Genomic DNA, 22,582 nt, shown 5'->3' on the forward strand with positions numbered 1-22,582 from the left:
CATGTGGTCCCATACCTATTAGTTTCTTCTCTTGAATGAATTTCACATTGGAGAGGACCTCAGTTGACAACTCAATTGCTTGATTGAATCCATTTTCTCCTCCGTATGAAATGTCAACTAGTTTGAGCACTTTGGATTGCAACCGCTAAACAAGAAAAAGAGAAGACACGAAAGAGAGTCTATTACACAGCGCTGCCACAAGACTACTTCATAACGCCACAAGAACAAGTACCCGTCGAGACTCACAGCATTAATTTATCTTGCTTCACTCGCAAGCAGAGGTTCTGAGTCAGAGGCACCCCTGAATGCTTAATACTGAAGCACAATTTTCAGGCAACAGGGACACAGAGATTAGGTTTAGTGGAGTTTAATTCCAATAAAGATTCTACTTTAGATTTGAGAACACAAAGAATATGAATGCCAGTTCCAAGCCAGGGAGGACAGATTTCTTATTAGCACTGTTACTAAGGAAAGGAGATCTGACCTCCTTGCAGGAGGTATTAGGAAAGGGAGAGCTCTTTAGGATACATTAGATTTTGAGCTTTGATCAAATCACTGAAGACACCAAAGTTACATTCCTCCCGACATGCGTCTTATACCAGAGCTACTGCTAGTATCACCATGTTACTACTGACAGCTTAAACATTTGGGCTTTGCTCAGAAAAGGCCACTCACCTGATCAAACATGTCAGATTGACTTAATTCAGTTTTGAAGTCAGCTGATCCAGCTAAAACGAGACCAGCCACGTTCACCTTGTCGCCAGAAATGAACAGTTGCACAGCCGTCTCTGCTACCTTCCTTACATAGTTGTGTCGTTTCTCCATTCTCAAACGAGCAAAACGCAAGGCAGACTGACCTCCTCTACCTTTACGAGAGAAGAGATGCGAGGTAGCGATTTGGAAGTCATTTCATTTCAGGAAGGTTATTAGTACACGGTCCCAACTGGGCCCCGAGTAACTGAAGACCAAGGGCAGATGCAGCCTGCAGAAATTGTTTTGCCACAAGCAGAGCCAGGGGCACTCACTGAAACAGCACGCGAGGAAAGGACTCATCCACAGCCAGAGATTTTTCTCCATGTATCCACAGAGGGAAATATGTTAGGGTTTTCGGTTTTTTTTTCTTTTTTTATACAGACTCGCAACTCTCCATAGAGATTTTGACCGTCTGTGCACATTTTCTATGTCTTGTACCTTCATTAAAAGCAATTTCCTTTGCTATGCTGCCTCACATACTTTTCTTGCTGATGCAACGCACCCCGGCAGCCTCTGCTGCAGAAACATACTGGGGGAGACGTTCCTATTTCATTTTGCCCCATCCTAATCTACAGAGAAGGATGGTAAACCAGGAGTAACTAACAGACAATTTGCTGAATTCCTCAGTGGCTCACTACAATACACCGTCGTACAATGGAACTAGAATTTTGCTTGCTCCATTAGGCTTCTGTGCTGCTTTTCACTGTGGTTCGCATGCGACACCATCAGATGCAAACTTTAAAGACACTACCAAGTGGTGTTACTACTTGTGCTAGTAACATTTAGTTAAGACTGTCCCAAAACTACGTAAAGGCTCAAATGCACCAAGAAATAAGAAGTGCCACTTTAAGAAGATTAACTGCACATTAGAGTGATTCATTAATTTTGACAGAAGGCTCAGACTAGAGGCTCTGCTGTCAGATTTCAAGAGAGCAAAGAAGTGAGTAGAGCTAAACACCTACGGGCCAAGCTCCCTGCTTCTACCCTCACATCCCACACCACGATATTCTGCTGCAAACAGTGTAGAGAGAGACCAGCGCGTTACCATGCTTCTTTGGAAGATCCACAGTGAATTTGTGAAGGACTTCTCTTGTGTTTCCTTGAAGAGTTCCAAAGAGTGCACCGCTACCATCTATTACAATAAAGCCAAACTTGCTGTCGTCGGAGAGCAGCGCTGTAAGAGCCTGGAACAGAAAACCACGTCATCAGCAGTAAGCACCAGTTTATTAAGGACCCTGGTTCAGAAAGGCTACCAGAAACAAGACACCTCAATACATTTTAGTTCCGCAGGTGGTCATTGTAATCTGGGATAGTGTCAGCTCCCGAACCTGCTGTTCTTCCTCTAGTTTAGTTGTAAAAAAATAACAAATCTCACACAATGCTGCCAAGAGCAGAAAGAAAGCTAATGTTTAAGCTTGACAACTATTTTCACAGCATTACCAGTTCATCACATGACGTCTCAGGCAGGTGTAATAGCAAAACCCTAAAGATTAACTCTGGAAAGCGTTAAGTGAAATGCATCACACCTCTCTGAGGCTGCATCACCTCGCCAGTTGGCAAAACTGGAAGAGCACTTTTCCTAGCATTCCGGCCAGGAAAGCAGAACTTGCTTAGTTCACCGATTGGGCTAATTGTCAGTTCAATTTTATACTACGAAGCTCTCATACGGACTTTCAACTTGCCAGCTACCACAAACACCGGTTTGCTGCACCTGCTGACTTCGAGTCCCAAAGGTAGACTGATGAAATCTATAGCGGCTGTGACAAATTCAGCCTTACAAAGCAGAATTAAGTAACAGCAGCAATAAGGACAATAATCGTCCTGTGCATAATTGGCTACAGAGAAGACAGTCATATCATGTGCTGGAAAATGAAGTTATCCTTCAATTTTCTTCCCTTTAAAGATGACAGCTAAATTCATCCTATAAGGTCATTTAAGTTAACTAAAGTACTTACTAATGAGGCTTTTGAGGTACTTTGCCCAATTTCCTGCCCAGCCCTGGTGCTGGTGGTGTGGGACACCCACCAGTACCCAAACTCTACACTCCTTTTTGGAGGGCATCTGTCAGCTGCTGCTCCCCAAGGGCAGCCTGAGCGGGCAGGCAGATCCAGCGCACACACACTCCTCTTCACTTAGACATGCCCAATAAAAGTTAATAGCAAGATCCTCTTTCTGGCTGGCAAAAACACATTGGCAGGATGGAGAACTTGTCAAATTCCAGGTTGTTTTAAGTCACCAGTTTAATACTGAAGAGTGATGGTGTTGGTTTACTGCACAGGACCTTTAACTGCCTGCCCGCCTGCCAGCGTGATTATTGGGCTGAATGGAAAGGATAAAAACCATCAGTCATCTTCCTCCAAAATCCACACAACCAAGTCTACAGCTTTCAAGCTTAAATCTTAGTGTCTGTTTCTTTTAATGGAATCTACTGGCCAAAATAAATATTCTGTATTAATTCCTCAGCAGTGGGATGAATGAGAGAAGGAAGTGGCATATTACATTGCAATCTATTTAACTGGGACAGGGCCAAGCAAATCGTGTGACTGGAATGAACGCTCCGGCCAAGGTATCAAAATAAGTCGTTGTAAATCCTACCCTTCAGACACACATCAGGGTTCATATCCCTCTTGGAAAGTTACTTCGGTTTCACACAGGCAATAAAATATCTAGAGGAAATCTTATCAGATACTCTTGCCAGGCAGCAGATGACTACAGCTCTGATGTTCTTGATTCCCTCTGATTTTAATAAAGTATGCAGTGATCAGTGATTCCCTCAGTTTCCCCTTCATTAGTTTATGTCAGCAATTCCACTGTTTGACCTATCAAGCACAAAAAAGGGACTATTGCTTTTACTCTGGTTCCTTCAGCCTGCGCTGAGTTTCCTCTTTGAGGACCACGTCCTTTTTCTGCTCCCTGACATGCCCTCACTTTCACAAGAAACGTGGTGGTGTACCGAGCCAGATGCCCTATCTGTTGAGTTCTAGCTGCATGTTGGGGGGGAACCCCTGGGTTAAAAGCACGGCTCTACAACCAAATGAGACACGCAAATCTAGACTTCAGTGCTAACGTCACCTCGTTGCTCAAGATAGCACACAGTAGGCTTTTACGGCTAGATTTGATTCTGCAGCGCAGACAATACCAAGCAAAATAATCACATACTCGGAAGACACAGGAGAGCAAAGAGCCCATGGAGGAAGGTGCTGTTAGTAATCACATCGTGAGTAGCAGCAATTACCACAAATTCCTCTCAAGTTATTGCCACTCTCTTGCTGAGCAATGCTACACACCAGCAAGAGTATTTACAGCTGCCTCCTGGGAACAGCCCACTGGGCAGCAGCTACTTTTTCTGTATTGAATCAGTGCCCCGAGGCAGAAGCTGCAGCCAAGACCAAATTAATCCCTTTCCTGATAGGGCAGACAGCAACCCACCACCATCCACCCACTGCCAACAACTGCAGGGACAACCACCTCCCTTGGCTTTGCACCTCTGGCTCTATCCTGAATTCTCTTATTTACTTCTTGCTTTCGATTGCTTATGGACACGTGGGCTCAGCAGAACTCAAGAGCTGTACCTGTGGGCAGTTTTGTTATTCCTGGTAAGTCAAAGATGTATTGGGATTTCATCCTTGGTGGGGAGACAGAGTAACAGGGATGTACCTCACCTGTGCCACAAGCAGACCTTGCCTTCCTCTACTCCTACCCTTTGAGACCCGGTCATGGATCGTATCTCCAAAAACCCACACAAACAAGCAGCACTACATCACCGAAGGGCCCGTCAAGCCCACGTCACACGGGTTTGATGACAAGCACCACACATTTATCGTGGTGAATGCCATGGAGGTGAAGGGCAGTTAGTCATCTACTACAAATATTGAGACTTCTGCAACTGCCAACAGAGCCAAAACAGACTTAGACGCAATAAAGTGACTTCATGCAGTCAAGACTAGTGTAATCCACGTTACTTTAAATATGCCTCAAACCATTCATGTAACTTAAAGATAAGTAGATGTTGTATAAAAATAATCCCACTTTACCTCAGACAGATTAGGCACATGCCGGTTCTCCATCAGGGGTCTCAGTTAACACATCTGATATCAAGCCTAGCAACGCTAATATTATCTTGGCATTACTGTAAGGCCTGGCTTGGAATAAGATCTATGGGCCTCTACGGTTAAGAAAAAACCCTGCCTCCAGTTACAGAGAAAAGCTCGTGCCTGTGGGTTACACAAACTCCGCAGTTACTAGCTGGGCCATAAAGTCCGCTATAGTAGGAGCTGGACAATATCTCAACCGCTTTCAGCAAATATCACGCATTTGTGAACACTAGCCAGTCACAAGCCATCCAGTGGCTTCACCAGCAGGATGTCTTAATTAAAGCCTGCTGTTCTACAGATTGTGGGCTCAAGCATGCCGAGGATTGTCCCAGTGAGTCTAGCAAAGCAGTCTGACTTTGACTACTGCAAGACCAGCAGGCAATAGGAGACTTCTTACCTCTGTGTGGAATTTGTTGTCACACAAATACAATGACGTATTGATTGGTTTGAAAGGTTCAAAGTCAATGTTGACTTTCTTCTCTTTTCCTTCTTCTGTCACAATTGTTCCACAGTAAACAACCAGACCATTTGGAGGTACTATAAAGGACACAATGCAATTTTAGATCACTAGGAAATACTGCAAGCTGTACCCATCAAAACCCAACTACCAGGCCTTGAGACTTAAGGCAGAGTTGAAGTTCCCAAGTGTTTTACTTTCCACTTCCCCCACCTCATACCCTCCCAGATCTCTACAATGGAAAACATTAAAATTAGTGCAACTATACTGAACAGCTTAGAGCAGGAAAGCTAAAGGTAACACTGGTGGAAAGGCTTACGATAAAGGGGCAAGAACATGTACCTGACTTAAACCCATGAGCTTGCAAGCTCATAGAATCCAGAAAAATGCTGAACATCCCTGTGAAGCTTCCCTAGTTCTTACACAGTGATTTATAGACTGACCACCTCAATGAAGGCCACTTGCCAGTGTTAAGACAGTAACAATGAACTCCTTTTAGATGGCCTGGGTCCGTTTCCTTCCCAAATGATAGTAGCTGCACAGTGGCATGCATAAGGCATACAAAAGTTTCTGCTTGATGGAAAACCACTAGTTTAATGCAAATGAACTATTGTGGAATAGCTCTTAAGGCTGGCCAAGTTTAGAAGAGTCAGCACTGCTAAGGACAGAATCATGAGCCTGCTTATTAAAGACAAGGACCCAAAGTCTACCCCTGATCCATGGGCAACCTACCTGGAACATCAGTGCAAAACAGCAGCAGAGGCAAACAGATTTGATTAGCAGAAAACTGCATAATGCAGGAAACTTAAGGCTGCTTTCATGTAAGGGAAGTTTGCCAGCATCCATACAAGCTAGAAGTTACCTTTGTTATAGAGTTTCAGTCTTTGCTGTACAGATGTAATGGCTCCCAGTACTGAAAGGCGATTCACTCGAGACTTAATGTTGGAGGCGGTGCCAAACTCATCCGCTAACATTTTTGCCACTCGCGAAATCTGGTCTTTGGGGGGAATGATCAACGATATCATGCTGGTACCATTGCTGAGAAAGGAAAAAGAGAGGTTGTGAGCAGCCACCAGCCAAAGCAACAAGTGTATTCCTACCATCTTCCATGCACGCAGCTGTCTTTCCTCCCTCCCCCCAAGGATGCTTCGCTTCACTGTTATCAGTGCAATTCCCCTTCTGCTGGACAGTCATGGGAGAGAAAAGAAAACAAAACCAGGCTCGTCAGAGGATTTGACTCCATAACCAAGTGTTCAGGTTAGCCACTACCAAGCAAGTCCTCCAAAAGCTGCTCATTTTACCTGGGATACTACTCTGGAAAAGAAAAAAAAAATGCATGTACAGGCTAAGGGTCTGCAAGCTAAAGGCATGTAAGAGCTCCCCAGCAGAGATTATTTCAAACAATGCAGCCACATATTTTAAGGACATTTTTAAGCCCATTCCATTTGTTCTCAGACAGCTGGAGCACTAGCCAGCCCAAGTGCTGTTTTAACACTTTGTTCTCCTCGGATTAATACAGAAAGCTGAACTGGAAGGATCCTTTTGTACCAGTTAGTCTTTTCTACTACCCCACCAGCACTCTGCTTTATAGAGAAGCTCAGCAACTCTGGCAGCTGCTTTAAATAAAGTGTGCTTAAACACATGACTGCAAGTTCAGAAGCACCAACCCGAGGCACAGAGTCAGGAGATAAGACCCCACAAATCACAGAACTGGCTTAAATTAAATGAAAAAAACCCAAGTTTGATATTCGTTTTTCCTACAGCTTTGGGGTGGATCCTGCAGAAATCTTAATCCTCCAAGCAGTCTTGTAGTTCAAATACATCCAAAGCCAAAAAAAAAAAACCACCCAAAAAAACGGGGAAGTTCCTGTCCACCTTCCACCTCCCATTTGTCATCAAAGTATCCCAGATGTCTGAAGTGCTGCTTCTGCATTGTCTCAAATTTAACCCAGACCTTATACTTCACATTAGAGTAATGGCATAAAAATCAAATGCCTCATCACATCCTCTAGCCCTCTCAAGGGCAAACCAGCTAAGCTCTGTAAAAAAACCTCTACTCAGGATTCTGAGTCAGAGCACCAAAGTGCTTTTCCACCATAAAAAAAAAAAAAAAAAGGCTTTTGGTCTTTTACATTTCTTACGGCAGGACAAGACTAACACAGTACCTGCCTGCTGCCGTTTCGGATTGTCACGCACCAGAGTCCTGCCTGAAGTGTTTGGGCTACAGAGACAGCAGGGAAGTACTTTAAAAAGCATCACTTCGTTAGCCTCTTTACAAAAGTTGCACAGCCCTCTTCCAAAGATCTTCAATTCAGGCCAAGTTGAAACGGATGCTGGTAGGTCAAATAAGTCCCTGACCTTAAAGACAACTAATTGGTTTTAATATCCAAGATCCCCATACACACTAATCAAGAAAGTCGCGAAGAGACACTCGCACGCATTATTCCCAGAAGGAGCTTTGAGCCATGCTGACAGCTATCAGACTTCCAGGTCACACCAGCCAAGAATACTCCATATACCACTCAATTAAAGCAGTTAGCTACCCCAGTGAATAGCACAAGCCTTAGGGGAGATATAATGGCCTATCATTCCCAGCAGGCTCCTTTGAGCAAGAGGCTGATCAGAATGAAAGCAACTCTTCCCGACTTTTCTGAAAGTAGCACTCTTGAGGCAAGCTCACGCAGTTCAGTTCTTCCTCTGAAAGAAGAGATTCTCAGCCTTCCCAGAGATCAGAAAGCTCTGCAGATCACGCCTAACTTGCTGCACGAACTAAGGGCATCCTGATGTTTCAGGTGGGAGAAGGGACCATTGTGCCCCTTGGACACTCCATGGCTCTCCTGCTAGGAAGAGATTTCATGGGATTTTGTTCCTGTGTTGATGACATAGGGCAAAGAGCAGATGGTGAGTTAGGAGAGCAGGTGGGAATAGCAAGGAGGAAGACTGGGTGTACCCTCCCAAGACCAATTCTTCAGCAAAAAAGCACTTGTAAAGGTGCCTGTAGTTTTTCAATGCAAGCCACCCCTCAAATCCCAGCCCCTGGCCTCGTGTTATGTTCCACTGCCCCAGAAACACCGGCCGGATTGACACGAGCATTAGCAGAGCTGCTGGCCGGAGCACAACTCTGCGTACTGTGAGCCGCCTGCATTGTACCAAACCCACACCTTGAAGGGGCCACTGTAACTGGTGATTATTTATATTACGCAGTGTCTTATCTATAAGGTAGAGTCACTTGTGTCAGTCAAATCACTGTTCCTTAGCAACACCCTGCCCAAAGCACCCTACCCGAGGTAATACAGCGGACTTCACAAGCCCTCGTGATTTATTACCGCAAACAAGTAAATGAAAAGGGTCTCTTAGATGATGGATTCTCCCTTATTTGAGTCTCCAACTAGTTTAACACAGCACAGTGCTGTGCTCGGTCCAACCCTTCAGCAAATTCCAGCCTGGATTTATATCCAAAAGCACCTTCCACTACCAACATCAAGTGCATTTCTTGGGTTTGACATTCTTTCACCACTATTTACTCAGCCAAAGCTATTTCAGGCACTAACCAATTCCTGCAGAATCCAGCAAAATAGCAGGCGTGCAGCCTTCCACAGGAGCAGCAGCAGCCAGAGCACCTCAGGGCGTCCCAGGCTGCTGGAGCCTGGAGCACAAGGAGTCAGCCAGCTTGTCACCCAGTGTCACCGGGCACCCAACACCCCGAGCGGGGCAGCCCCTGCCGGCACGCTGCTGCTGCCGCCTGCTGGGTACAGCTAATCCACCCAACCTAGCAGTTCATTAGGCAGCCAGCTAATTGAAGGTAACAGTCAGCACCCCTTGCTCATCTCCCTCTTCCTTAAACGAGCACATGGGCAGGATCTGATCACTAAATTAGATCATATCCCAGAGAGGTTGAGACCAGCAAGGCACCAGCTGAAGCAGATCTGCACACAAGTGATAAGGATGGCCACAGAACTCCCTCACACACTACTAAGACCTTGTTATCCTACTGCAGAAGAGCAGCTTTCCCCCTCTCAAAACAAGCTGGTTTCTGTACGTGACCCTACTGCAGGACAGCAAGCTCTGAAAACCTGCGGCTGCATCTGTTAAATTTACCTCAATAAGGCAAAATGGAGCAAAGAGTTTCTAAGAAAACTGCAGTTCAAACACACTTAGAAAAAAAATAGGCTACTCTGCATAGCAATGCAAACTCCAGGTTTCCTATGGGTCTTTGCAGCCACTGTGCCTGGACAACAGGTATTTCTGCAAAATCCCATGCCGCCTCCTGCTCCACGGCTGCTAGACGAGCTGCGCGCTGGGCTCTAGAATACAGTTCCTCTGGGAACAAGGTGGGGAAATCACACTGAGTGCGACCTCCCGAAAGGGGCCTTCCCAAACAGCAGACCTCTAAAACCAACAGGCTCTGCTGCACACAGCGGACATTTGCTGCCTGGCAGGCTGTTGCCAACCACGAATCCTCTAGTGAGCACACTGTCAGACAGAACTTCATTACAGAATTGTTACAGTGAACAATTAAGTAATCAATCTAGATTAAGGGCAGTGCTCACACTGGCAGCTCGGGATCGAACGTGCAATGAGCTGGTTCTTCCCCGTACCATCCCCAATGCTCCTGCAGGAAGGGTGGACCCGAAGCACTCCAGATTATATTCTGCTCAGCAGGGTCCCGATTTCAAAACACAGCATTGCTAAGAGGTTCCCCCCTCTGGTTTTAGTGCACCCAAGACAAATTATACCACATCAGCTGGAAGCTAATGCTTTCAGACTGAACTGAGCCAGGAAGTTTTAAGCAGCTAGAGACAGTTGCCGTCCCTATTCTGGGCTGAGGAGTGCCTGCACAGCAGCCAAATAGCTGCCATCGTAACGCAAGTACGTGCATCAAGACCCGAAATGCTCCGAGATGTTTGCTTTGTAAGAAACCCGCCATCCAGGAGCACAGGACAGCACGACACGTGCCACTGCACAAGGGACTGGAGAAAACAATTAAAAGCATTAAGGGCACCTGTCCACGCACTACAAAGAAACAAGGGGGCAATTAAGTGCCAACCTCTGGCAAGGTAGAAACCCTTCACTGCCTGGGTGCTATGGTTACCGCTGTGCCAGCCCTGCCAGTAATTGGCAATTAGCTCAGATTTAGCATGGCCTGGAAGGTACCAGCATTAGGTATCTCTAGGATAGAAGATGATGACCAGGGCTCCAATTTTGCTCCTAAACCACTGCAGCTGGGCTCCAACCTCGCTCCTTCAACCTGCCAAGACAGCTGTTCAGGGGAAGGGGGAAGCAAAACAAAGCATGTTTTGCTCTCTCGAGACAGCAAGTTCTTTAGAAAATGGAGGTTTGTGGATAGGACAGCCTGTTCTATTACTAAAACTTCAATGTTACTACAGTTTGAATTTCAGACAACTGTGGCACAAACCAAACAGCTCTCCCAGTCACAGAGAGGCCTAAGAGCAAACATTAGTGAGTTATCACAGCGAGCAGCAGCATGTGCAGCGCTGAATCATCGCTAACCTAGCCCTGAAAAGCTGAAAGGAAAAGTTTTGCCAATATTCCTGCGAGCAGGTACAACGGCATCCAAGCAGCTCGTTTTCCCTGCAAGATCTCCCTGCGCTGGCTGAGAGGTATGACCCACCAGCATCTCGCCGTGCCTCGCACCAACTGTGGTACTGCAGACCAAGAAGAGAACCGTTGGGTTCCTTGCAGAAGCCAGAGCAGGGATTTCACAGAAGACACTTGCACCAGCTGGATTGCTGTGCCGAGTCCCAAGCCACGCCTGGCACCAGGAGCAGTGCCCACTGCATACGCGTTTTATGGTTCAGCATGAGGAAGCCACCACAACAGAAGGCAAACGCACAAAGCGAGCAGTGTATCACATTTGAAATGAGCTGCCAAGTATACCCCACGGACGGTTTTCATTACAGCTGGTAGTTGAGCCTCCTGTTCTGGGTGGCCATCTTCATCTACAGGGATTCGGTTTATACTCTTTTGCCTGTCAGAAGGAACAGCTGAGCAGATCCTTAGACCTTCAGCTTTCAGCTGAAACCAGAAACTGGTCTAGTTGTTTTCTAAAAGACTCCGACCACCTTACACAGCATTATGTGAGTAAAACGGCTACCTGTGTGGCCACGTACCACACAAAAACCAAACCAGCAAGCACCGACTGCAGCTACCCTCAGCTTGGCAGACAAGAGCAATCCCAACCAGAAGTCTGAGGAGGAACAGTCATTCAACCTGTCTCCTGGAACTTGGGATATGCGCTGGCAAGGGACAGCATTAATTTAACAGACGTGCTATATAAATAGCAGTCACTGGCCTATCCTGTGGTATCAGCAGAGACTTGACAAACAGCAGCTGAGCTGTAGTTGTTCCACAACGAACCATTTTACACTAATAGCACACCATGTAATGTGGAGACACAGAGGCAAGGAAGGTCAGTCTTCTCTGTGACTCAAAATGAGCCTATTTTTACAGGCACTAGCTTCACGAGCGTCTTGCTTTCCCCAGGAACCAAGGGGAGCATGAGGCCCATACGTGACTGCCAGGAGCATGGAGCAAACACAGCTTTCAGATAATCAGATCTTAACCACATACCGCAGCTAGGAAGCTTTCTATGAAATAACTGTTGCCACATACTGCTTCAAGCGACGTTACCTTCCCAAGGTAACACCTGCTGGTCTCCATGCTAGAGGACTGCGGATTACTGGGCAGGCATCACACGCACCGAGGAGGCCAAGCCACCTGGACAGCCAAGACTACTGAAGTTATACGATGGCTACAACATCACTGACACAGCCGCAGCCAGCTGCAAGACAGATGCCAGCTATATCTATGCAATCCAAGGCAGAACTTTACCAGGCACGTACCACAGGTCCAAGAGAAGAGAGCTGCTTCTGAACAAATATCCACACAGCACTGCAGGCCCGTGATACTTCAGCAAAGGACTAAATTGAGAGCACGGTCCACACAAGCAGTGATATAAGCAAAGAATATTTGAGGGTTTTTTTGATCCTGTATCTGAGCAGAGGTGTTGAATGAAGTGCTATAAAAAGTAAGTGTCCTTTGGTATAGGCAAGTACAAAATTGCTGGCTTGGGTTCCCTTACAGAACACAGGCCATTAGACACACCCTATTCGTACAAGCCCTGTAAGCAACAGCGTTGACCTTGCCATGGGGAAGTTCTACGCGTATGCTCTTACAACTTATGAATTATAGCTGTGAAGTACATGAACAGGTCATAGCTGTGCCCTTTAAGTACTTAATGTCTTCTAATAAGACAAAGCCTTCATCAAATAGGAAGTGGCTCAAGTCCACTTGAGATGCCAAGTCTAGAGAGACAACAGCAGATGCAAAAGCTACGTAACTTTTCCTGGAAATCCTGTCAGCCTGCTAGGAAAGAGCAGACAATCTTAAGAGTCTAGGATCCCGTCAGTGCTTCAGAGGCAGCGTCATCTGGAAGCTTACCCAAAGATGGCATTGCCTGCGAGAACAATCGGTCAAATGCTTTGCAACAAACACAGCCAACATGCCTCAATCTAATTGCTGCTTGAGAAGCAACAGCTTTTTGTTATGCCTCCATCAGAAATAGATGAAATCCCACTCCCTGTTCAGATGATGGGCTCAAAGCACAGCTCAAGCAGGAGACGAGTGCTGGACAGATACTTAGAGCACACAACACCAGTTAGCTGACAATGGGACCTACCATTAGATCCTTTGGAGTTCAATGTAAAGTTGAGCTGAAAGCCACGCTGTTGGCAGTACTTTTTCCAACAAGAACCTCACAATCCCCACCTCAGAGGCATTCTGCATTTCACCACAGCATACACCAGAACTCTGGATCACCTACTAAAAGGCAACATCAATACAAGCTGTTCCTCAAAGATTTCCAAGTCATCAAAAGAAGGGTATGAAGATATGCCAGAGACCAGTTCCCAAGCAAAAGCAAGGCAGAGATGACCTCTCGGGATCCAGCGCCACCTCAGAAGCACAGAAAAAGCACAAGATGGGGGCAGAGTGGATCGCAGAGCCGGGAGACCAAGTAATTCTTTCATCAAAAGTACTTTTCAGCATAAGCATTAATTGGAGAAAGCAACCCCCCCTCTCCTGAGTCTAAGAAACACTCCAGATAACTAATTCCTCATCAGTCTTTGAATGCCACCTCTACTCTGGACAAAGGAAAATCACTTAGCTGCACAGCATGAGGCCACGCAGCTATTGCCACCGCAGCTCACTCAATGCCAAGCTCTTGCATTGTAGTTCTGTCCCAGAGCCCTAGACAGGAATCTTGTATATCATCCTCCTGTAATGCTGGCAGATGAGATAGAAAAAGCACTTTGTGTAATGAGAAACAGCTTGAACGCAGACATTACGACTGTCCAGAAAAGGTATTCTGCCCTCTTACCCTAACCCACTGACCTTCTCAAAGAGGAAAAGCCCCCAGATGCCAAGCAAACTTACCAGGTGCAAGCTAGGGAGCAAAGCACCGAGCCAGAACCCACCCTGGAAAAGAGACACTAGCCTGCTCTCCTCGGTGCACCCCCTGCTTCAGCAGCAAGGGAAAGCTTCCCACAGGGAGGCAGCAGACGGCTGCTTCAGCAAAGGAGCAGAGGCAAGGCTGGCCAGCGTCTCACCAAGGGTCAGGCAAGGTAGTGCTTCCCCCCTCAGCAGTCGCTGGCCTGGGGCCAGGATCTGCCTCCTGAGCTCAGCACACATCACTCCCCAGGGACAGAAAGGTCACAGACCTCTGTCTCCACAGAGCAGAGACTTTAGCCAGGTATCACATGTCCGAAGGCTGCACAGGTAGCAGGTAACAGCGAGCCCTTGCCCACTGGTCCATCGCACACTACCTGTGCGGAGCTCAAGGTAAGCAGCTCCATGCTCCGAGCTTCCTCCCATCCCCAGTCAGAGCCAGGTCCGACACTGCGTGGCTGCTGCTCAGGCAACCGTCAGCGCCCAGCTCCCAAATGAGTTCTGCAGCTCCAGGAGCAGATCCCGACTTCATCTCCGAATGGCTCTACCGCCAAAGAGCACTGAACCAGCACAAGTGGATACTGCACACCCCACAGGGGAGGTGAATCAATGCCACTCTGAAATCCTCGGATTAAAGGCAACACATCACAAAACATAATTGCGTAGGCATGTTTTGAATAGGCCTTATTGGCTGCATCTGACCTCATGCAGAAAGCCCGGATGCCCAATTACTGGTAAGTGGAACAGACATTTCTGCACTTCAGACATTTGTGACTCACTGGGAGGCTCAGTTTTGCCATAGCTCCCCTGCTCTCCCTCCTCCCTCTCCAATTATTAATGCTTCAAGTTTAAAAGACTTGTTGCATTATGCTAATGGGCCAGTTGGGTACAAGATGTACACTGAGGGACTGAAGCAACAAATCCAGATTTGCTTGTTAAGATGTTAATGCCTCAGAGCTACGTGGGAATAGGGAGCTAACGGGGGGAGAAAAAAGAAATCCAGTTGCCACAAAGCCAAAAAAGTCTGTCCTCTTTTGAGGTGCTCATTTCCCATCTTCTACCACGTCATTTGTCTTCAGCAGTCAGGGGCTCATTCATTAGCTCAATGTGAATGATGATCTGTGGATGAATCACGCTGTTCACTAATGATTCACGCAGTTGTAAAAGAGGGTATCAGGCTGTCGAACTACCAGGGGCTATAAAACACTTACTAGAGTTCTTGTCTGACACGTAACCGTTCTCCCAGATCGGGTCATTTTCTGCCACTTGCTAGTGTGTACTCTTGAAACAGCACTTCCTAATTGTTGCTATAATTCAAAAGGAACAGGTAGAGCAGGCAGATGAGAAAGCCCAGGAAATGTTTTACAACAATTAGACACAGGCAACCGGCAGGATGTCAGCAACCCTTGGGACATTCTCCTCGGCTCTGGCTGCCTTCTCACCTGGCACAGGGAGAGGGCAGCTCTCAGACCACTCACCCTCGACACCACCAAAACACAAGCTCTTAAGAGACACCGTCTCAGTCCCGAGAGGTCTGATCAGCCCTGCTCTCATGAAATCCATACTCAGCTTCTAAGCCCAGCACTATGGGGATGGGCAGCCTGAAGAGACTCCAACAGCCAGAGCAGGGAAGCAGCGTGCAAGCAGCTGCAGGACATCCTACCCCGTTACCTGCCACAGAGCCCTCGGGTGTCACTTCTGCCCTGGACTATTTCTAGTCTGGCATCTCTGCAGGTGTCTCCTCCTCCTCACGCTACCAGAAACAAAAGGCAGTATTAATATTATAGCCTTTACCTCTGCAACAGAAACGTGACCTCCTTTAGAACCACCCTTAAGACAAGTGGGCTGAGAAAGCACTACTTCGAGGAAGTATTTCGGCTTAGGTAAGAACGTAAATCGTAACCTCTTCCCTAAACACTCTGCACTTTAATGACGGATGATAAAGCCAAAGCAGAAAACTCACTGTCACTAAAGATAAATTCCACGTGCCCCCCGCAGACGCTACTCTTCTGTCCTTGGACGCTCACCTGTCCCACATTGCCCACACTGAAAGACAGCCGTTTACCCCAAGGCTGGCCCAGCCCAGACTCCAGCCACAGCAGACGACTTTTAGCAAAGGCAGGTCCACTGGAGACATCAGCTTGCTGTGGAGAGATCCCATGGCTGGCACTAGCACTATCAGCGCTGCAAGCTAATTAGCACAGCACAAGTTGGAAAGCCAAGTAGTACCTCGCCACAGCACTGCCCTTCACAGACCAACCAGCTCACCCAGGCCCGGTTCAAGGTCTCCATCATACTCTGCATCCTAAGGTGAAAGCTTCAGCTCTGCAGAAACAGATTCTGTATCAACGGTTAAACTGTTTCCCAGAGCCCAGACGCAAGGCACAGCCACAGCGAGAAACAGATCCCGATAAAGAAGGTAGGGAAAGAGATCTGCTGCCAGCCTGGGAGCAGGAGAGGGAGCCTCTGAACCAACACACCTCTGGCAGCATGGCCAGACACCAGTCACAGCGATGAAAGACCACGCCAACTCCTCCTCCTGATGTGTGACATCACTTAAAGACAAGATAGTTATACTGATACTTGCCTAGACATGGTGGCATTGTTACAGTCACTTAAGATACAGTACACCACTATATAGGGTGCACTGCATCTTATATGTGTATACGGTGCGGTAGAGGAATTCACTCCGGAGTTAAGAATCAACTATTCTACCACACCCAACTATTCAACAGTTATTCCAACACAGTAGCAACTTCAGCGCAAGGAAGCTGTACAGCACCTGCTATCAGCAGAACGAGCCAAGTACAGCCAAGCGCTGCAGATGCTCCCAGGAACAACCGAGGATTTGCATGGCCTAATCCAGGAGAGCAATACAGCTCACCGATGCAGCACAATACAACCCCGGCACCACCGGTTTCCCAGCACTTTGTTCAAAAGAAATCAGGAACAAGGCAAACCCGTACAGGACATCTACTTGCAACCTGACCCCAGCTACTCCCTAAACGCATCCCAGCAGCTAGCGCCGCTGCAGCGTTCACAGCCGCAGTGTTATCTCACAAGAAGGTGGGCTTTCAGGTCACCTTTGGACAGTCCCACCACGCTAACAGTAGAACAGGCCAAGACTATCTTGTTCTCCAGAACCACCACGTTGTCCAAACAGGTCTCAGCCTTGTCAACTTGCCTGTTGACAAAAGTGGTGTCATCCCAGGACACCCCAGAACAAGGCGCGGACATGCGCAGCCTACCACCCACCTTCTCCCAAGCAGCTTGCCGCCCCTGGCGCACGAGGCTGGGAAACAGCAGCAGCTTGAAGCTAATTCCAAAGTTGGGCCCCTCCATCAGGGCCAGCAAGGCTCTGGGGGGACTGCAGGAGAACCCGGCTGCAAATGATGCTTTCTGCAACACAAGCTGGGCAAATCATTTATGTCCAAGTGACAGGTCAGCCTCTCCACACTCAAGCAGAACTACTTTATGGGTCACTTTGCAGGAATTCCCACACATTTGCAGGCCTCTGTCCTTCCTGGTGACTTTTTATTTGCCTCACGTTTGGTTTCTCCCATACAGCAGATGGGAATCTCAACTTGGCGGAATCCAAACCCTAACAGGAAAGTGCATCGCTTTGCTTTCCCATGGCTCTGGAGACACCAAGACTTCCCCTTCTCTTGCCATTTCTCCATTCTCCTGCCTTGATTTCTTCCAGTTACAACCAGAGTAAGTTACTTGTTCAGACTTAGTTTCTGCATTTGCAGAAAAACAGGAAGGTGTTCCCCCACCTTCCAAAATACTTAATTTGAAAAAAACGTTCTTCACCACACTTGTTTGGCAACCTTAGTTGTGCTTACAGACAGAGCCTTCAAAGACACCATTCTCTTCGCCTCCTCTTTCCCTGTTTCAGTAAAATAACTCATAAGGGCTGCTGCTCAACACAAGTCTAGCCCTGCCATTGAGTTCAAGGCAGAAGAGATGTCTCAAGGGAGCGGGTTCCTGAAGGTTTTACCATTCTAATGCAGCTCCACACCCTGCACCAGCACCTGCTGCACTCTCACGCGGGGTCAGCAAGCCCACCTGCCCAGCGGAGGGGTTAGTAATCCGCTTCCGAGCGGAGCCGTTCGCAGGAAGAAAGCTCTCATTTTCAAGACGTCGAGAAGTTTTCCAAATGCGATTCAGATCTGACATCTCAGGCCTAAGCCCGCAAGGAGACCGGAGTTGTTGCCGAAACTTGATTTTGCCAAGCATTTACAGCTTAGATTAGCAGGAAAAAACTGACCGTAGCCCTGCTAACTATTCAGAACTGCAAAGACCAAAGGAACAAAGAGTGATTGTCAGTTTAACACTGACACTGGAAAACTGCACGAAGCAACAGCAGAAAAACCCCGAGAGAGAGGATAAAGGAAAAACATAATGCCTGATATCGCTTCTACTTGAGCTGCTGCAACATCCACGTGCAAAGACATGGCTGCAAATTCTGAGGGGCACAATCTTTCACCAAGACTCTCTTTTACAAAGACTGTGGACTGAAAGCAGAATTCCTTTGTAGGGGAGAAGCAGAGATGTTTGATGAAAGACCGAGCTCCCAGAGATGAATGACAAGGCTAGGCTTCTCACAAGGGCTTGACTTGCTTATCACCAGCCTTTTACCCTCATCTTCTTTAGCTAGAAAGGTTAATTGCCTGTAGCGCAGAACTCAGGCCCTGTTTGCTCTCACTCAAACGTGCTCTGCAGATACCAGCTACTCCCCCTTCCCTTCTGACCAAATCAGAAAGATCAACTCATTAACTTTGTACAGTATCAGACAGTTTGCAACTCATCTTTGGAAGAGCTAGGAGGAGATAACAGACACCTCTGTTTTAGGAAGCAAGACACAGACAAAAACTCCTTCTACTCCCTGCTGGCAAAGATAGGGGTTTGGGGGGGGGTTAAAAATTATTTTTCATTGTTTCGATTTGCCAGGTTCTTACTATCCAGAGATCAGTGAGAAAGTCAGCTTTCCTAAGCAGGGCTGAAAAATAACACAGGACATTCTTGCTAGGATATTACCTTGAAGTTTGAGAAGCACTCCTACCCTCGCTGGCCTCTAGCTGATCAACTTCTGGTAAAGCTGAAGCTCTAATCTTCTCCCTTAGTTTTCTGACTAAATACTGCCACTTACCTCATCTATCCCAGACACGATAAAAGTATTTCCTTGCTTTTACGCTCACTTAACATTTTGGTAACATTCTGCAGATTTCATTGAGATTTTACCAAAACAGCTGGATAACAGCAGAGGTGCCCCAACCGCCACATGCGAACTGAACGTCTAGCTCCAGCTTCCTCTGTTTCCCGTCCCTTTGATCCACCGCAGGAACAACCAGCACATGAAACTGGGACACTGCTGCTGGGTCACTATTAGGAGTACATGAGTAAAGGAAGGTGGAGACGCCAAGGAGTCCCTGGCCCTCCACATCACCCTATTTAAAGGCTTTGCCCCCTAACCCACCCCAGAACAGGTCTTCCTACTTCACAGGAAGAGGAAGCGACTCTCCCAAAGGCCGGAAAAGCCTGTTTCACTGCCTCACACCTCTTGCGCCGGGGAGCCTAACGCTTCTGGTGGCAAAAGTTACAGCATCTCTTCCCCTTACCGGACCCAAACAGACTAGGATAATTTTAGCCAGGGCTCCCTGGAAGCACGACACGCATTTACACATAACCGGCGTAACCTTGCTTATAGGAGGATTGCTAGCATCAGCAGCCTTCGTCAGGTGGCGGTTTAGCAGCTAGCACACAAATCAAGGAAGAGCAGTATCACGACATTTAGGAGATATGCTGGATCCAGAGGGCTCAGCTAAACCTCCTACATGCATTTTATTGCGTTCGCAGCATCTTTACCACAAAGTAGAGATGTACCAGGGATCACTGATGGGGAAGAGGGAAGACCTGGGCTGTGGCCCCAGGAAGCTGCTACCCTAAGAGCCACCCGCTGCAAGCTGGGCCTTCAGCCTCACCTCTCCCAGGTGCTCTCCAATACCACTTTTAATCTTGCTCCCTGCAAAGTTCATCTATTCCAAACAACGTGAGATCTGCCACTAAAGGTAGACGTGCTTATGCTACCACATTTTCAATCAGGGAGAGCCAAAATGCTAACTATACCTTTCCAAACCACAGCCCAGCCTCCCCCAGCGCTGTTACAGGGACCGACAGCTGTTTTCACAAGCTGCAGCGGATGCCCATAGCTCCCCAAGCCCTTTCAACTTCACGGCATAAGCTGCTCACATGCTCTCGTGCTTGCTGGGACCTCCACGCAAGTACAACGCATGCTGCCAAGGCTGTGCGAAGGCACAGCTGAACGATCAGCTTTCACAGTCAAAGTCCACTCTGTGGCAGGGAAGGAAAACCCTGGCTCTCCACTCCCTTTTCCCACAGCCCCATCTCTTGCACGGCTACATTGTAAATCAGATTAAAAAAAACATAGGGAGACCTGTGGCTTAGGTTCTGCTCCCCTTTCCCCTCCTGCCTGGGTTGGTTTTCAGCTGAACGATTCCCCTGGCCTACGCCACACACAAGAACAAACGCCAGCACTGCGGAAAGGACAAGACGGTGTCTCGGCTTACGCGAGCTGTCCAAAGACAACCTGCCTTTCGGGCGGCTGCTGTACGATGCCCGCGGTGCCCCAGCTAGATGAACACTGGTTCAGATGAGCCTAAGGAAACTGGAGCCACAAAGGTGGCTAAGGAGCCACCCTTCATTTTTATTTTATTGCATGGCATACCGAGATACACTCTTTCATTGCTATTTTACAGCTCCGGCACCTATAGTTCTTGCGATTACTCAAGTCCGAGCGGCTTCCCGACCCACGCAACAACCCACTGCTGAGTTACCCACAGAAACAGGCACCATGTCACCCTTGGCATGGGGCGGGCTGTGAGAACATCCAGCAATTTTACTTCTGGTGGGGAAAAAAAGAAATCAAAGTGCAAGAACAATATGAGTGGAACTGTAAATTTAACGCTATCCAAACTTTGGAAGAGCTTGCTTTCAGGGAAATGGAGCTAAGCACTTTCACTGGAAGGTGAAGGGGTGAGAAAAATCAAGTAAGAGAAGCAATAAAGTCAGTGCTGCCTGGGCCGCTGCCTCCCTGCCCTTACCCTCCTGCCTTCCCCGACCAGCTGGTCCCTGGGGAGGAGCCCGAGCCCGCACGGGGCCCAGAGGAGCCGGCTGGAATCCGCCGTTCCCCGGTGCCAGCTGGCACGGGCCGGCCAGGGGCACGGCGAGGCCAGACGCGACCTGGAACTCCGCAGCCAGCGCGGGCCGCGCGTCCCCCGTCCTGCGGGGCCGGGACACACACCTGTGCGTGACACCCCCGCAGGGAACTCATCGCTTCGGCCGGGGGGGGTGTGGAACCAGCTGGCGAGCCGCGGCCAGGCCGAGGCCAGCGGGGAGCGCACCGGCAGGCGCTGCCCCTTTCCCGTGCGGGAAGCACGGTTACGCTTCCTTTCCGCGGCCGAGCCTCCCCCGGGGTCCCGGGGGGAGGAGGGGGACACACACACACGGCCCTGCTCGCCGGGCCCCCAACCCGCTCTTCTCGGCAAGCCCGAGCCCCGGAGCGGCCGCAGGGAGCCGGCCGCTTCACCACGCGGCCAGACAAAAGGGCACCGGAGCCCGGGAAGGGGCCGCCGGGCCGGGACCGCGCCTCGCCCTTCCCTCGCCCCCGCGGCGGCAGGCCCGGGGCCGGGCGGACCGGCCAGCAGCCCCCTCGCTCCGCTTCCCGCTCCGGCCGGGACCCCCCCACCCCCGTCCCCGGGGCGGCCGACCCCGCTGCCCGCCGGCTTGCCCCGCGGCCGCCCTCCCGCCGCGGCCGCCCCCGAGGCGGCGCAGGCCCCGCCGCTCACCCGCGGGCCGCCTCCAGGCTCTTGATGAGCTTCTTGATCTTCCAGATCTCCACGTTGCGGTCGGCAGCGCTGGGATCGTCCGCCATCTTCTCCCTCCTCCTCCTCCTCCTCCTCCTCCTCCTCCTCCTGCTGCGGCGGCTGCGGCGGCGGCCTGCGGCGGGCCGGCGGCACAGACACAGCGGTTAGACCCCGGCCCCGACCCGGCCCCGCACGCCGCCCAGCCCGCCGCGCACCTCACCTCAGGCCCGGTCCCCCCCGGCGGCGCGCGGCTGGCGGCGGCGCTGACGTCGGACACCGGCTGCTCGCGCTCCCCCTCTCCGCGCTGCATGTGTTGCAATCGGCTCACATGGGGCCTGTGACATCACTTCCGGGGGACCGGGGCGGGGGGACGACCGGCCGTCCCGCCCGCGCGGGAGCGGGGCGCCACGCCATAGGCCGTCCTCCCGCCCGCCCCCGCCCCCCGCCCGCTCCGCCATTGGCCGTTGTTCCGCGCGGGGCACTATGGGGCGCGTAGTCCTCGGCCCGCCCCGGCCCGGCCGCGGCGCTCGGCGGGGCGGGGCGCAACGGCGGCTCTCGCGAGAGCTGCGCGGCCGATCCCGGGCGCGCTTAAAGGGCCCGCGGCGGCGGGAGCGGTGTGGCCATGGGCACGGGTCCTGCTGCCGCACCCCCAGCCCGCCAGCCTGCCTCCTGCCGGGCTGAGGCTCCCCGCCACCCCGGGGCCGCCCTGCCCGGGCCCTGCGGCCGGTGTCCGTGTCCCGCAGGGCCGTGCCGCCCTCTGCGCCACCGGTGCCCGCCCGCACGGGGAGCGGGGCCCGTCCCCCCACTCCCGGGTCCCCTGGGCCACGCTCCCCCTGGCGCTGCCGTCCCGCACCGGGGGGGGGGCGGTCCCTGCCGCCGTGCCCCGTCCCCGCCCGTTGGAGACGCCCGGTCCCTCCGGTCCCCAG

The 22,582-nt window shown here is 49.9% G+C and overlaps 1 protein-coding gene across 2 annotated transcripts in view; it reads right to left on the bottom strand.

Moving 5' to 3' along the window:
• The window catches only part of ETF1 (eukaryotic translation termination factor 1), a 28,357-nt gene extending 6,339 nt beyond the window's left edge, over positions 1–22,018 (bottom strand). Inside the window, exons 1-7 of one of the 2 annotated variants that reach the window (XM_054841889.1) lie at positions 21,877–22,018; positions 21,639–21,789; positions 6,167–6,342; positions 5,245–5,384; positions 1,799–1,937; positions 676–866; positions 16–145 (exon numbers count right to left, since the gene is read on the bottom strand). In XM_054841889.1, coding sequence (XP_054697864.1) covers positions 16–145; positions 676–866; positions 1,799–1,937; positions 5,245–5,384; positions 6,167–6,342; positions 21,639–21,724 — 862 coding nt within the window. In that variant the 5' untranslated portion in view covers positions 21,725–21,789; positions 21,877–22,018. Of the gene's footprint in view, positions 1–15; positions 146–675; positions 867–1,798; positions 1,938–5,244; positions 5,385–6,166; positions 6,343–21,638; positions 21,790–21,871 lie in introns of both variants that reach the window. The other variant, XM_054841890.1, reaches the window with a different exon arrangement.
• Positions 22,019–22,582: the final 564 nt, after the last annotated feature.

This window comes from Grus americana, chromosome 14, assembly GCF_028858705.1.
Source record: "Grus americana isolate bGruAme1 chromosome 14, bGruAme1.mat, whole genome shotgun sequence".
Lineage (NCBI taxonomy): Eukaryota > Metazoa > Chordata > Aves > Gruiformes > Gruidae > Grus > Grus americana.